The 16287-nt window shown below is 37.9% G+C and overlaps 3 protein-coding genes across 7 annotated transcripts; all 3 read left to right on the forward strand.

Moving 5' to 3' along the window:
• Positions 1–1084: 1084 nt before the first annotated feature.
• LOC111497638 (probable galacturonosyltransferase 6) lies at positions 1085–8056 on the forward strand. Of its 3 annotated transcripts, none has more exons than XM_023148481.1 (9): positions 1085–1549; positions 1666–1700; positions 1839–1935; positions 2022–2112; positions 2207–2262; positions 3496–3818; positions 3995–4352; positions 4570–5091; positions 7547–8056. In XM_023148481.1, the coding sequence occupies exons 1-9, from the start codon at positions 1547–1549 to the stop codon at positions 7820–7822; spliced, it is 1761 nt and encodes a 586-aa protein (XP_023004249.1). In that variant the 5' UTR covers positions 1085–1546; the 3' UTR covers positions 7823–8056. The 3 variants fall into 3 exon arrangements, with proteins under 3 accessions (XP_023004249.1, XP_023004248.1, XP_023004250.1); XM_023148480.1 differs by having other exon boundaries at positions 1086–1549; positions 1897–1935; XM_023148482.1 differs by having other exon boundaries at positions 1485–1549; positions 1877–1935.
• A 463-nt stretch (positions 8057–8519) lies between these two features.
• LOC111497645 (adenylylsulfatase HINT3) lies at positions 8520–14748 on the forward strand. 2 transcript variants are annotated; one of them, XM_023148491.1, is made up of 8 exons: positions 8520–8895; positions 10525–10734; positions 10846–10901; positions 12301–12358; positions 13102–13168; positions 13595–13650; positions 14339–14392; positions 14476–14748. In XM_023148491.1, the coding sequence occupies exons 2-8, from the start codon at positions 10528–10530 to the stop codon at positions 14605–14607; spliced, it is 630 nt and encodes a 209-aa protein (XP_023004259.1). In that variant the 5' UTR covers positions 8520–8895; positions 10525–10527; the 3' UTR covers positions 14608–14748. The 2 variants fall into 2 exon arrangements, with proteins under 2 accessions (XP_023004259.1, XP_023004260.1); XM_023148492.1 differs by having other exon boundaries at positions 14325–14392; positions 14476–14526.
• An 882-nt stretch (positions 14749–15630) lies between these two features.
• Positions 15631–16276, forward strand: LOC111497648 (photosystem II reaction center W protein, chloroplastic-like). Of its 2 annotated transcripts, none has more exons than XM_023148494.1 (2): positions 15631–15809; positions 15880–16276. In XM_023148494.1, the coding sequence occupies exons 1-2, from the start codon at positions 15713–15715 to the stop codon at positions 16200–16202; spliced, it is 420 nt and encodes a 139-aa protein (XP_023004262.1). In that variant the 5' UTR covers positions 15631–15712; the 3' UTR covers positions 16203–16276. The 2 variants fall into 2 exon arrangements, with proteins under 2 accessions (XP_023004262.1, XP_023004263.1); XM_023148495.1 differs by having other exon boundaries at positions 15639–15809; positions 15883–16276.
• Positions 16277–16287: the final 11 nt, after the last annotated feature.

A 16287-nucleotide genomic window follows, 5' to 3' on the forward strand; every position in this document is an offset into this window, starting at 1 on the left:
TAAGTATTAGTTGCTAGTTTGTATTCTATTTAAAGTTATGAATATCACTGAGAACACAGCTTCCCAATTCTATTTCTCATATTAGAGCATTGATTGATCTTGGTATTCTTAAATATCAAAATTTTCCTCTTGAGTTGGGGTTTGGTATTCCGAATACTCCCCAAAGCCAAACCCTAACTCAATCAGTGAAGCCTTTACAGCCGCCGATCATCCATCGCTATAAGCATTTTCAAATTTCTCACCCAGCTCAAAGGTGGTATATTCAAGATGTTCGTATTTTCTTTCACAGCTTCTCAAGTGATCTAGAGCACCGATCTTGGTATTATTGTCAAAGTTCAAAACTTTGGATGAGCAGGGTATTCATTTTTGTTATTATCCTGACTGATTAGAGTGATGTATAGAATAAGGATAGGTGAAATAAACATCCGAAGTTTTGAAGTGGGATAATAACACTAAGATCGATGCTCTGGATCACTTGAGAAGTTATGAAATAGAATACTAACATCTTGAATATACCATCTTTGAACTTGGTGAGAATTTTGAAGATGCTTATAACGTATTATTGATATTGGATGATCGATAACAGTTTGTCAACCATAGTTTTCGATCTAGTAGAATGCTTGAGTTTGGAAGCTGTTGAAAGCAGGAAATTGTGGTTGTTGTAATACTCGATTGGACTTATCATATCACGATGAAACTTAACACAAACTCAAAATTTATTAAAAAAAAATACCATTATTATTAATTTATTTAAGGAAAATAATATCATTATTTTTATTTTTCATATATAAAGCACTGTCGGCATTGTTGGATGATGAAAGTCCCACATCGGCTAATCTAGGAAATGATCATGAGTTTATAAGTGAGGAATACTAACTTCATTGGTATGAGGCTTTTTGGGAAGCCCAAAACGACAATATCATACTATTGTGGAGAGTCGTGTTCGCCCAACAGACATCACACAATACAAAATGAGGAATAAAAAAGAAATAAAAATAAATTAATTAATCATATAAACGAATTTTAAAGCGTGTTAGAATTAAAAGTAAGGAAATAAAATGAAATAAGGAGAATATTATTTAAGACATGTTAGGAATAAAATAAAGCGAAAAAAAAAAAAAATGGTGACAGAAAACTCACATACAGAACCAGCCGAACATGGCCGAGAGCAAGCTTCTTCTTCTTTCTTTCTTTCTTTCTCTCTCAACAACCGGCTTGCGATTGAAGGAGAAGAAAACGAATATTATAATGATTGACCCTAAACCCTAGAAGCCACTTCTCCTCTTTTTTTGCCTCATTTTCGTTCCCTTGATGTTCCGTATTCTTGAAGCAATACGTTGATTTCATTTCTCCCTCCATCGCTGACCAGTTTGAATGTGGTTTTTATGGTTTTCGTGAGGAATTGTTCAAGGGATCCACTGTTGGAAGGCGGCGTTGATGAAGCTTCTTCGTCGATGCCAGAGGATTCTGATCCTCTCTCTGCTATCTTTCTCTGTTATTGCTCCATTGGTTCTTGTTTCTCACCACCCCAAGATCATCACCTCTGATGGTTTGTTTTGTTTTGTTTTGTTTTTCTCCTATTGTGTTGTTCTTTTTTGACTACTTAATGGAAGAGGACGAGTGTGTGTTTTGTTTTGATTGATTTTGTTGGTTGTTTTGATTCAGGGCGGAGGGAGTTCATCGAAGATTTATGGAGCAGGGTATGACTGTTGTTCTTTCAGTTTGTGTTCTTATTGAATTTTGTTTGTGGGTTCTGTTTTAGTTCGCGAGGTGAATGATTTGCTGAAATGAGAGAATTGGATTGTTGTAGCGTTTAGTGATTTTGATTTTTGGCGTAGGCTTAGCTGTTATTCTTTCACTGCAAATTTGTTTTCAGTTCCCGATTGTTCTTTGCAGAAGTGGAGAGATGTTGAAGCACTTAACTCAATCGGACAGGTATTCTTACATATCAGTTAAATCAGTCATTCCCTTGGTATCATTGGCACGTTCTGAATTTGATCTATACTCGCATTGTCATGAAGGAAGCGGGCGAAGGCTTGAAAGAACCCAAATCTATTGTTTTGGAAGATAAAAAATTTCATCCTAGAGAAGGAAATAACTCCCTTGATTTTGGTTTGTGTTTTTCCTTGTGTTTTACTTTTCCCCTGCGGTTCTCATCTCTCTTATTTATTTTACTTTTATCTGGGCTATTCCATTTGAACTGCAGGAAGCAAACCAAACGAAGTAAATAATGATACACGGTTTGAGAATGATGGGAAAGAGGTACTCTGTTCTACAAATGCTTTTAATTCTCTCGGATATCTCCTTCCAAATGATATTCAAAATGTATATGTGTGGCGTTTTGCAATATTAGGAGTGTAATGCCTTCCTTGGTTTTGTATATTGTTTATTTCATTCTTCAATGTAATTATTGATCACTATCCTGCTGCAAAAAAATTTCTTGAGAAGCCTGACATTGTTGATAATTGTTTTTGTTCTTCAACTCCTGTTTACGTTCTTATTTTAGAAGTTGCAATTGAATTTTACTGGTTCTTAAACTATGTTTATTATTCCTGAGTATGCTACTCTTCTAACAATTAAGGTCTTTAAAAACAAGGAAAATACTTTTTGGATTGTTGGAACCATGTTTTGGCTTTCTTTTTTAAAGCATAATTGTATAGGAATACTGGTACTTTTAAACATAAAAATAGCATAACTATTGATAATTGGATTGGAGTTCATTGTGATATTTAAAGAATTCCTTGAAGAAAGATTTTAGAAAACCTCTCTCACATTAACAAGTCGAAGGTGGTCTTCCCTTGAGTTTCAGTTTTCTCAATATTCTCATACGTTTGGTTGCTTGTATGTGTTGATAGGTTGAAGTTCAATTTCTTATATAGCCAATATTGTGTTTGAATCAAACGTTTTCTTTTGTGTGAATAATCTTTCAATATAAAGTTCTTTTCCTAATGTTTTTACCAAATGTTTAAACTACGTGATTTGAAGGAAATGAATTTTTTGGGTTCTTACATTTGATCGTGTTGAATTTCCTCAAGCCCTGATACAAGTCTAATATGTTCACAATGTATGGTATGTTTTGACATATTGATGAAAAATATTTATTCTACCATAAAGATCTCTTTAATCTAATGCATCTGATGACATATTTTTGTACTACTTAAGTTTGGAATCTTTGAATTTCTGAAAAGATAAGGCCTAGTGATCATCACACCAACATAAATAATGTGAATCAAGTTTGGGGGGTATGTGCTACATTGCAATTCCGGGAACTAATTTTGGTTCTTATTATTGGAATTTCTATATGTGGCCTCAACATCATTTATAAACGACTTCCTCTTCTTATATTTTTTGACCTTTGTTCCTCGCTTAAGTTGTTTTTATTTCCCCAACTGAACCATTAGAAGCAGAAATGTTCTGCAACAGTGAACTTCTTCTCTAGCATGTATGAACTATACATAAGTTCACCTACACACTGGTTCTAAATTTTGATTGCAGGAACATTCTTTTAATGCAACTGGACGACAGGATAATAATGTGCATGGTCAGTCAAGGGGAGTGAGAGATGTGGAAATAGAGACAAAACATCCACTATCTAATCGGAGTACTGTCAAGCACGATAACAGTGTACGCACAGCCAAGTCTAGATCTATAGATTATAAGGTAAAGGAGATCATAGATCAACTGATAAGAGCCAAAGCCTACCTAGGTTTTGCCCCACCAGGTAGTAATTCTCATCTGATGAAAGAGTTAAGGCTACGAATCAAAGACTTGGAACACGTAGTTGAGGATGTTACTAGGGATTCTGAACTGACAAAGAGGTAAATAGGAATTTCATTGCCATTTTTCACATTTTTGTTAGGAGAGTTTGAAAGAAAGTTAAAAAATTATGAAGGATGCTTTAATGTCAACCAGCTACACTTGTGTATGGAAAATTATATCCAGCTTTTTAATATCAACTAGTGGAATTTCACCTGAAAACTTTTTGAATTTGTAGTGCTTTGCAGAAAATGAAAAGTATGGAGTCTTCATTAGTAAAAGCGGGCAATGCTTTCCCAGACTGCTCGGCAATGTCTTCAAAGCTTCGGGCTATGGCTGAAAATGCTGAAGAGCAAGTTCGTATGCAAAAGAAACAAGCTACTTATCTTCTAAATCTTGCTGCAAGCACCACCCCTAAAGGCTTTCATTGTCTATCAATGCGATTGACTTCTGAGTACTTTGCTTTGCAACCTTCGGAGAGGCTGCTTCCTGAACAAAATAAGTTGCACGACACTACGTTGTATCATTATGCTGTCTTCTCCGACAACGTTTTGGCTTGTGCAGTTGTTGTCAACTCCACTATTTCAAGTGCTATGGCATGTACCTTTTATTTTTCCCCTTCGAGCATTGCAATCAACTTTGTTTACCTACATTAGAATTTAAAGCTTAAAACATACCATTTCTTGATTTGTACTAGGGCATTCTCAAGGTTGTATATCGTGTGGATTTTGTCTCTTCGCACTGATTTATAGTGGCTATTAGGGACATTTTATTCTCTGAAAACAGGTATAATTGTCTGTTTTAAATTTTCAGGAACCGGAAAAAATTGTCTTCCACTTGGTGACCAATTCATTGAACTTACCAGCAATGTCCATGTGGTTCTCACTAAATCCTCAGGGAAAAGCCACAATTGAGGTCCTGAGCATGGAAGACTTTAAATGGCTATCCACGGAGTATGATTTAGGATGGACGATGCAAAATACTAGTGACCCAAGGTTTACTTCCGAACTCAACTATCTGCGGTTCTATCTGCCAAACATCTTCCCTTCCCTGGATAAGGTCATACTTCTTGATCATGATGTGGTGGTGCAAAAGGATTTATCTGGTTTGTGGCACGTTGATATGAAGGGGAAGGTGAATGTTGCTGTTGAAACTTGTAAAGAAAGTGAAGTTTCTTTTCTACGGATGGATATGTTCATCAACTTCTCAGATCCTCTGATTGCCGATAAGTTTGACAGTAAGGCATGTACGTGGGCATTTGGGATGAACGTATTTGATCTCAGACGGTGGAGGGAAGAAAATTTAACTGCTCTCTACCATAAATATCTACGATTGGTAAGAAAATTGATGTTAGTTGCTTTGGTTGCGTGCTACTACTTTTCCTGGAGAGGCAACTATTTTTGCGTGTTTGTGTATTAGCAGTCACTATCTACCTAGTTTATAATCATCGGAATGTGCTTATCATATCTTCCTGTCCAGCATTCTGCAGATATTTTAGGCTGCAATTTTTTTTTTAAATTCAGTTAATATTTCGTTTACTTGCGTTTCTGCTTGCAATGCTTCGTTAAATGAGTCTACCTTGTCTCCTAGCTACTTGTGTACTTTAGGCTGTACTTCTTCTAACAAAGCTTTGTCTTTTGGGCTATGGTTTAGATGCTAATTTTACATTTTGGTGGGTTTGTCTTGGCTTCAGTGGTTCTTTGGTTTTGCAATTCTGTTTCTGGAATTAAGCGCATTGTTCTCCTAGGTTCTTTATTGGCTATTATAACTTCTGGAATTTTTATCTTTCTAGCTCTTTTCATTATTCTCGTCTATGAATGAAAATTTGTTTCTTCTTGAAAAAACAAAGGGAGGTATGCATTTGGTGTCTAGCTTGAAGTTGGAAGTGTAATGCTGCAAGAGGACTTTTGAATCTTTCCCTAATTCTATATTTCTCTATGTGGTTTCATCTCAAGTGTTATCGGAGTTGTTCAACTATCGGGAATGATCACAATATGTATATACACACACACACACATTTACATACATGTATGTATGTGTGTGTATAGATAGATAGATAAATAGATGGATGGATAGAGAGAGCGAGAGAGAACAGATAGATAGATGCAAGTCCATCGAAGAAACAATGGTGGCTGTTAAAGTACAAATGGGAAAGAGCTTGCTGAGATAAGTGAGGAGTTGAATAGATTACTTGATAGTTAGATGGAGTCGGAGTTCGCTAAGAAGTTGGAGGGATTTTGGCACACGGGAGAAGTATCCAATGGAGAAGATCAAGGAGGATCATGGTAAGGGGAACGCTTGATTCATTTAATGTGCTAGCTAGAAGTTAGAAGAGTAAAGGAACTCTTGAATCTTTCCCTAATTATATACTTCTCTAGAATCTTTCTAAAGGACATTCGTTTAAAGAAGTTGGAGAAACCAATTTTTAGGGAACAAATCCTGATGGCTGGTTGCCTTAGGTGGAATATTATTTTGTGTTAAATCCGTTAGTATAAGCTGAAAAACTGGAGGCTTTGTGCTTTGCTTAGGAGGAGAGATATTGTCTTTGCATTACTAGATTGAAGGAAAGCACCCTATGTCGGGACAATTTCGTTATTTGTTGCTAAAAAACTTTCAACCAACACAAAAGGCGATGTTGTGTGAAAAATCCATAGCTCTCTAGCAAGAAAGCACCTTCGAAGAGTATCATCGCCTTTTTTAGCAGTTTGCTGCTCCATTATCAAAGTTGATAGAGCTCATTTGGAGTGTCGGCTCATGAATAGGTTGAAGGAGGAAGTGAGGGCTGAGTCCAGTGTGCTCCAACCAAATGGGCTTCTCCGGAAGATGACAAGAACCCTAGGGCTTAGGGATAAACCATAAGATTCTGCTTGCCAAAAAAGGAGTTCTCATTGTTAAATTTAACTAACCTGTGGTAATGCATCCTCTTGCCCACCACCTTTATTTTTGTCTGAATCCTTTTCCTTCCAATACTTCGTAAAAAAAAGTTACAAACCCATCCACATTAGCATATGACTTTTCAAAAACAGGTCTGATGACCCCACCCTTTTCTGACTTTTCTTCCACCACTTCCTTCGTGATTAGAACTGCATCAAAGACTTTTATATCTTGTTGGTTAATTGAAATTGTCATTTGGAGGACTTTTTTGGATTGTTTCCATGGGAACGTTTTACTGTTTTAGACTCCATTCCTCAATCTAATGCACAAATGGTTATCACCTGTTCGAGTGATGGATACTTTTGAGGATCGGGCCAAATGTAATTTCTTTTAGGCATTTATTGAGTATAGCGTTCTAAATAACTCTTAGAACACCTTAAAGATGTGCACTTGTTCCAAGCTTGTAAGAATTCCCCTGGAAACTATATGTTCTGGTGATTTATCATTACCGAGGGACATGACAATGGCCAAGATTTCTTCTTCATTCAAGGTTCATTCTTGCCAACTCTTCTTTCCTGAAGTTCATTGAAAAAGCTTTCACTCAACAAAATGAAGCAGCACTGTAGGAAAATGTAATCTGCACACGCCCCAGCTAGGGAGGAAGGAAAAGGAAGTGGTTGAGGAGAGTCTTAATACAGTTGTATACTTTGTTATTTCAATTTACAGTATGTTTTTCGTTTGTAGTAGTTTAAAACTATGATAATTTAAATTGCATTAGTTTATATAAACAGCATCAAAATGTTGGTTTAATCTCTGCTATAGTTCGTTTACAAACCATAGTTTTAGAAATAGAAAATAATGTTCAAATGCACATACAGTACTATCATTCCTCACAGCTACTTTGTAATGAATGCAGAGTAATGAACGGCCAATCTTGAAGGGTGGAAGCTTGCCTTTTGGGTGGGTCACATTCTATAACCAAACAACAGCGGTGGAGCGACAATGGCATGTGCTCGGACTCGGCCATGACTCTACTGTGCCACAAGATGACATCGAGAAGGCAGCCGTTATACACTACGACGGTGTTAGGAAGCCATGGTTAGACGTTGGATTTGGAGAATACAAAGAGTTTTGGATCAAACACACAGACTTCAACAACCAATATTTGCAACAGTGCAACATCCACTGGTAATTAATGAGAAGCAAACAAAGCTTAGAGGCTTGTTGATTAGATGTGAGGTTTAGTTACTTTTTCTTAGAAGGCTTCCTAATTCTCTCCATTTTTTCAACTTCCATACCTATTCTTCATGTAAATTACCACTCATTCTTTCCCCAGAAATATGTATTTTCTTTATACCATAACCTTGTAGGGAAGTTGAATTATAGTGATGATTGAAAATGAGAAATTCCAGCTTTGGTTTGGTTAGCCTTTTGTACATGGAACTGGGAGACTCTTCACCAAGCTAGGCTTCACCCTCTCTGTCCTTTTCGTTTACTCTTGATTATGGGAACTGATTGCGCCATTAGCTTGTAAGTTAAACAATAACATTTTAATCTTTTACTAAATATTTGAATGAAGCCGATGAACTTGCAGCAATCCGAACTATTATTCAATGTATCTAATACGTTATTTCTTTTAATATTTCATTTACCTAATACATTATTTTTTACTAACATTTTAAAAAGGGATGATTTTGATCTCATTTTTTGTTTTCTCAATAGTAATTTGCATACAAATATATTACACTCAACAATTTTCTTTTGAATCATTTAATTAAAATGTATTATTAGTGAATTTCATATAAAGTTTGTTTTGTTCTCTCTAAAGAAAGCATTTTTAGGCCCAATAATCCAAAGTCCAACCCAGAATGGGTCTCTAAGGCATAGCATAGAGACTAGAGAGCAGCCATTCGTTTTGGAATCTCATCTCTTTTCTTCTGTCACCCACAGACAAACTCTGCAAAACCAACGCCATCAAACTCTGCAAAACTCCCTCAATCACCATCCGCCCACTTCTTTCCTTCTCTCTTTCTTTCACCCCACTGAGCCCTACCGGCTACCACTCACTCACGCCTCTGCTCTTTCTCTAACCGAGTTACTTTTTTAGCTCACTTAACCAAATTTCCTATCTGGGTTCCAAACACTCAGTGGCCAAATGGGTCTCGCTTCAAATTGCTGATGGATATGGGGTTCTTTAATTAATAAAGGATCGAGACGAAAAAAGAGCTGAAAGATTTGGTGCAGAATCCGGGAAGCTAGCTAGAGGTGAATCACAATTCCTTGTGCTAATTTTTGCGCTGTTCATGAGATGCTCTGTTTTGTAACTTGCCGCTTTGTTTTGGCAAGGATTATATTGTAGTTTGCTTGGTTTGGTTAAACTTCTGAAACGATGCAAATGTAAGCTTTGACTTGATTTTCTGGATTCGGGTCCATTTGCAGAAAGGAAGGGAACTAATATTTTGGTCTGGTAGTAGAAGAATTAATGTTTTAAGTCCTGTTTTTGGTCCTTTGTTTCATTTTTATGTCATTTTTTCAATTAGAATTCAGCACTATGTGACAATTTCTTGAAATCTTGTCGGGCTTCCTTGTGTTAGGATTTTGCAAATAGGGACTCCAAAACAATCATGTCTTAGAAGTGTAAAAACCAAATGAACTTTTTGAGGGTACAGGTTCCGACATAGATGGATGTTTTGAAAGTACTGATACTAAATAGACAAAGCTGAAAGTAAAGGGGGCAAATATAGGATTTAAACTCAGGATAGAACAAAATGATGTGGAAAAGGATTAAAAAAACAAAAAGAAAGAACAACGGTCATGTGGGTTGGAAATAGTATCTGGAAATACTTTTTGATTGGGAAGTGTAAATTTGTTGAATATTGTTGTAAGATCCCATGGCGGGTGGGGAGCAGAACGAAACACCCTTTATAAGGGTGTGGAAATCTCTCCCTAGTAAACGCGTTTTAAAACCTTGAGGGGAATCTCGAAAGGGAAAGCCCAAAGAGGACAATATTTGCTAACTGTGGGCTTGGGCCGTTACAAATGGTATTAGAGCCAAACACTAGGCGATGTGCCAGCGAGGAGGCTAAGCCTCGAAGAGGGGTAGACACGAGGCGGTGTGCCAGTAAGGACGCTGGGCCTCGAAGGGGGTGGATTTGGTGGGTGTCCCATATCGATTGGAGAAAGGAACGAGTGCCAGCGAGGACGTTGGGCCCCGAAGGGGGTGGATTGTAAGATCCCACATTGGTTGAGGAGGAGAACGAAACACCCTTTATAAGGGTATGGAAACCTCTCCCTAGCATACGCGTTTTAAAGCCTTGAGGGGAAGCTCGAAATGGAAAGTTCAAAGAGGACAATAGCTGCTAGTAGTGGGCTTGGGACGTTACAATTGTTCAAATAATCAAAGTACACCGAATATGGCAACAACATGGTTATTTAGTATCTATCCAGTAACTTGGTAACTTTCATTTGCAATTCCATTTTTAATTACCAATTCATCATTCCATTCTCTTCAAGGGGTGTTTGAATTCAATAATTGAAACAGGGCTTTATTTTCTTCGTTGTAAGATAATTTTAGCCATTTCAAAATTACTCTCAAACATGCTCGAAGTTTTGCATGCTCCATATCCAAATTAGGGGTAATGGGTTAAAATGTATAAGAGTCAGAAGTGAGGTACTTCCATGTTGTATAGGTGATGAGTGGATGACTAAATAGAGCGTGTCTTGATTTCATTAAGGACTGTTTTCTTGGAGGAATGAACTTAAAAAACTAGCTGATTGCAGCTGAAGGAGACTTTCTCAGTGGCTGTGTTTGTTTTTATCAAATTCTCTACATGTGTTACACTATATACTTATCGCAATTCACAATTTGACTGCAATAATTTCTGCTTTGGATAGTCCATGGAGGCCCGGAGGCTTGCCATTCTCTGTTCGCATCTCCGTCCAATTAACTCGGGACATAGTCGAGCTCCCCCCTCACATCTTTCCTCTTCGAACTGTGCTTCTGTAGCCAAGAGTGAGCAGGTAATTTATGATCCTCATAAGGGGAGTCTACAAGATGGTTGTGTTTTCTGCAGGATTATACTTGGCGAGGAACCCGCTTTTAAGGTACTAATTATATTGTTCATTTACAATTTTCGTGTCATCGTTTAAGGTTTGCTTTGTGAGATATATGGGACATTTGAAACCAACATTAAGAGATGACATTTTAACTTGCAGCTCTATGAAGATGATAGTTGCCTTTGTATATTAGATACAAGACCATTGAGTAATGGGTAAGGTATCATTCCTCCAAGATGCAGTACATATTTATATAGTGTTGGATATTAGCTTAAACTCATTTTGTCAGATATGTCTGATGATGTATCTGCGTGATACCATTGATTATGACTTAGCTTCTATGCAATGATGTTAGCTACCTACCACTTTTATCTCGGGTAAGATTATTCATTGTTGCATGTCACTAGGTAGCTAACATCATTGCATTTATGTGAGATCTCACATTGGTTGAAGAGGGGAACAAAACATTCCTTGTAAGGGTGTGGAAACCTCTCCCTAGCATACGCGTTTTAAAACCATGGGGCTGACGGTGATATTAACGGGCCAAAGCGGACAATATCTACTACGGTGGGCTTGGGTTGTTACAGTTGGTATTAGAGCTAGACACCGTGTGGTGTGCCAGCGAGGACGCTGGGCCCCAAGGGGGGGTGGATTGTGAGATCCCACATTGGTTGGAGAGGAGACGAAACATTCTTTATAAGGGTGTGGAAACCTCTCCCTAGTAGATACGTTTTAAAACCATGAGGCTGACGACGATATGTAAGGGGGCCAAAGTGGATAATATCTACTAGCGGTGGGTTTGAGTTGTTATAGTTGGTATTAGAGCCAGACACCGGGTAGTGTGTTAGCGAGGACGTTGGGCCCCAAGGGGGGTGGATTGTGAGATCCTACATTGGTTGGAGAGGGAGACGAAGCATTCCTTATATGGGTGTGAAAACCTCTCCCTAACAGACGCGTTTTAAAACCGTGAGGCTAACGGCGATACGTAACGGGCCAAAGTGGACAATATCTACTAGCAATGGGGTTGGTTTGTTACCATTGGTATTAAAGCTAGACATTGGGCGGTGTGCCAACGAGGACTTTGTGCCCCAAGGGGGATGGATTGTGAGATCCCACATTAGTTGGAGAGGGGATGAAGCATTCTTTATAAGGGTGTGGAAACCCCGTCCTAGTAGATACGTTTTAAAACCATGAGACTGGCGACGATACGTAAGGGGCCAAAGTGGACAATATCCACTAACACTGTGCTTGAGTTGTTGCAATTTACTTTGACCTTTTCTTTAATCCATTTAAGGAGATATATTTTATTATATCCACTCCGAAAAGCTTCATCATTATCTTAGATCTTTTGGATACTTCAAAATCTTTTTCCTTAATCGTGCAAACTACGTTGAATCAAGCTCGGCTTGAAACCCTCGAGGTCTATGTCCTATTCCACAGTTTTAAACTGTAGATGTATCGAGGATGTGTTTAGGATACAAGATCCCGTGGCGATGTGCCATTATATAGTTGACCAATTAAATGTGACTTTAGGCTTCCTAATCTAACTTAGATATATGTTGATTTGAATTGTTATCCCCTTTAAGGCTCTTCTGTTTATTTTCCATATCTCAGGCACTCTCTAATTATACCAAAATCTCATTATTCTTCGTTGGAAGCTACGCCTCCTTCTGTAAGTAATCATCCACTTAAGCTATACGTTCTAAAGTACTTGTCAAAATATATATATGCATGTTTGTTTTTGTACATACATGTGTGAGCTACCTTGTGGTACATACGTGTATCACAGTGTGGGCGAGCGTGCCGAGACGAGTGTCTCGGGCGACTTCCTTTGAAATGAGTTTTTGAAGGACCGTATCAGATGGCATAGGTGTGCCGGTATTGCGTCCTAGCCCGCGTGTTGGAGGTTGCTACATACACCCGCTATCCGGTACGGTATCCGTAAATGACTCGACATGGGCATAGGAGGGCCAATGGCTCGATAGAACCCTGATGGATGAATGTTCAGGAAGTCCTGATGAGATGAAAGACACGCGGGCCCATTCTCTCGATGGCATGACCGAGCGAGTTATGATGGCCGACGACATCCTGAGACTCAGGATGGTGTCAAGACATATGGATCCTGTCGATGGGGATCGAGATAGCAAGATAAGATACGACGTTGCATTGAGAGACCTTGGTCCGAGCAGAGCCAAGGTCAAACCGAATGACTTGGCCTTGTGTAGAGGCAAGTCGGATGTGTCGCAGACGATTGAACATGCATGCGCAGGCGGCATGTGTGGTTGAACAAGCTTGGATTCGATATATATATATATATATTTATTTATTTATTTATTTGGGTTCTCTCATTTGTTTATCGATTTTCTGATGATTTATGTATTTATTTTGTCTATCTTCTATCTACTTACTGAACAGGTGATAGCTGCAATGTGTTCAAAAGTTCCATTAATTAGCAATGCAATCATGAAGTCTACCGGCAGTGGTATGAACCGACATTTATGTGCTTCATTCTATGTTTCTGTCTTCTCTTATGTTTGTCAAATGTTTGGTTTTTCACATGTTGGGAATTCTGGCATGTTTGAATTTGAAATTCATGTGGTCGTGTTTCTGGTTTGAAAGACAGAAACATACAATCTTGTCCCCATTTAACTGTTAATTTTGTTTTGAAATGTGCAAGATAATTCGAGCATTTATTTATGTTTAGGAATGTATCTACATAGCCGTATTGTCTGTTGATTTTGTATTACAAACGCTTTTTATGTAACCGCACCAGCACAAACCCACCGCTAGAAGATAGAATCTTGGTTCATATCTAATTTGATCTATTTCCTATTTTTTTTAATCTGTGTTGGATGTTTGTTGCTTCAAGTAGTTTCAACTGACATGAAGAGAAACTTGTATCATGCAGATTCATTCAACTTATTAGTTAACAATGGTGTGGCTGCTGGTCAAGTTATATTCCATGTAAGTTGCAACAGATCTCTATTATTGTAACCGTCCAAGCCCACCGTTTGTAGATATTGTCTGCTTTGGCTCGTTACGTATTGTCGTCAGCCTCACAGTTTTAAAACGGGTCTACTATGGAGAGGGTCTAGTCCTACTCCAATCTGTGTCTCGCATTGTCTGGTGACTGGCTCTGATACCATTTGTAATAACCCAATGGTATTAGAGCTAGACACTGGACGGTGTGCTAGCAAGGATGTTGGGCTCCCAAGGGGGGTGGATTGTGAGGGCCAACATCGGTTGGAGAGGAAAACGAAGTATCCCTTATAAGGGTGTGGAACCTTCTCCCAAATAGACGCGTTTTAAAACCATGAGGTTGACAGCGATACATAACGAGCTAAAGTGGATGACCTTGGACTGTTACACTTAATCTTTTCTATGCCTCTTGTAGTCAACATAGGTTTCAGTAATGGTAAAATCCCATAAACATGTGCATTTAAGTTAAATTCTATTCGACCAATTTAAGCATAGCTCAATTGAGTGAGAAACTACAACCTCAACCAATATGTCAGAAGTTCAAATCTTCTCATAGTTTGTTGAAAGCTAAAATTTACCCGACGTTTTTTGTTCGTATGAATCTGGTAGCTTTAAGTTTCATCTTACATACAACAAATCTTTGCTAATCTTTGTGTAAGCTTGAAACTATCAGACTCACATTCACATAATTCCACGCAAGGCGAGGGATTGCTTATGGGAATCCGAGGTACATGTTACCATACCAGTTGATATTGTATTTTGAACGATCGAATCATTGACACACGAACTATAAACACCGAGTTGATGCAGAGTTTGCAGAGAAGAACGCTGAAATTTGACGAGGAGGCGTCGAGGCTAGCAGAAAGCATACAAGAAATGCTACACAGCACCAAAGAGAATGATAGCAGCAAGGTTCAAGAATCAAATCTGAGTGGAAATTAGCAATGTAATTAGGGTGGTGTTGCAATTTGAGCTTGTATTATTTTGTGTACCATATTCATGTAATTTCAACTACAGTTTATTCTTTTTGAGTACCACAAAATTTGAATACTTAATAAAATGGAAGGCTTGCTTGGTTGTAAACTTTGGTTGTGGTTCGACATGGTATATATCTTCAACCAAGAAGATAGAGATTTGACATAGAACGGAGTACAAGTATGAGATTTTAAGTATTGTGAGTCGTGTACTCAGATATATATGTTCAACCAAGAGTATGAGTATGAGATTTTAGGTATTTTGAATACGTGTACTCGGGTATATATGTTCGATCAAGAGGATAGAGATTTGAAATAAATATATAGAACGGACATTTTATTATTATTATTATTATAAATGCAAATAAAGATGTCGCATGGTGGGGACAAGGAAGCTTTCTTTGTTTCCATCTCTGTCACTTATTTCTTTTCTATTTTTTTTCGAAAATATTTCCGGTGTAAATTATTTATTTTTTAAAATATTATTTTAAAGTTTTCATTTTTCAATATATTAAAATTAGGTAAAAAAAAATATTTTTTCGAAGTAACAAAATAATCTACCATATAACTTTTAAATATTATAATTACCATCTCAAAATTAACTCATTTATTTTTAATATAACCAATATATATATTTATATTTAATCTAGTACTCGACCTCATTCGACCTCATTTATCATGATTCCCTCAATTTTCGTCTAAATGGAAAATTCTCTCTCCATTTGACGGAGAGTTTGGACTTTGCAAATAAAATGAATATCTCTAAACACAAATGATCGGAACATAATCAAATAAATAAATATCAAAGGCATCTTTGTTTCATACAAAATAATCATATATATATATATAAGAAAACAATTGGGTAAAGAAAGATGAGATGACACGTGTAGAAGCACAATTGGGCAGAAGTAGATGAAGGATATCAAATGAATGGCTCCCTGTGTGTAGCTTTGTGCGTGGTGGCACTCATTGACACAAACCAATAATATTAATCTTCACAAACCCTTTCATCTCTGCTCCCCATATTCCATTATTTTTCATTTTGTCTCCCAAAGTTGAACGCAAAGATCCCAATGGCCGCCGTCGCCTCCGCCTCTGCCGCCGCCGTCCGCTCTTCTCTGGTTCAGAACCGCCCACTCCCGGCGGCTTCACCCACCACCTTCCTTCTTGGTGAGTTCTAGATTTTGCTCAAAATTGAGAAATCATTTAAATTATTTAAAAGTTAATTAATTATATGCATTAGGGTTGCCTGCATTGGGTAAGAGAGGAGGAGTAAGGTGTTGTGTGGACGGAAAGGCTAATGGAGAAGTGGAAAACAAGTCGTGCAACTTGGGGATGGGCGCGTCGTTGATAGCTGCTGTGGCGTGTGCTGCGGCCATGTCGAGCCCAGCCATGGCTTTGGTGGATGAGAGACTGAGCACGGAAGGAACTGGTCTTCCATTTGGTTTGAGCAACAATCTTCTCGGTTGGATTTTGTTGGGAGTTTTTGGTTTCATTTGGACATTCTATATCGTTTACACTTCTACTCTCGAAGAGGACGAAGAATCAGGCTTATCTCTGTAAACCAAACTTGTCATCTTATTATTATGATCGTTGCGGCTAATCTTAGCAGCTCCTTTTGTTCAAATATCAATGAAGAAGAAGTGAT

This window comes from Cucurbita maxima, unplaced genomic scaffold (genome assembly GCF_002738345.1).
Source record: "Cucurbita maxima cultivar Rimu unplaced genomic scaffold, Cmax_1.0 Cma_Scf00024, whole genome shotgun sequence".
NCBI lineage: Eukaryota > Viridiplantae > Streptophyta > Magnoliopsida > Cucurbitales > Cucurbitaceae > Cucurbita > Cucurbita maxima.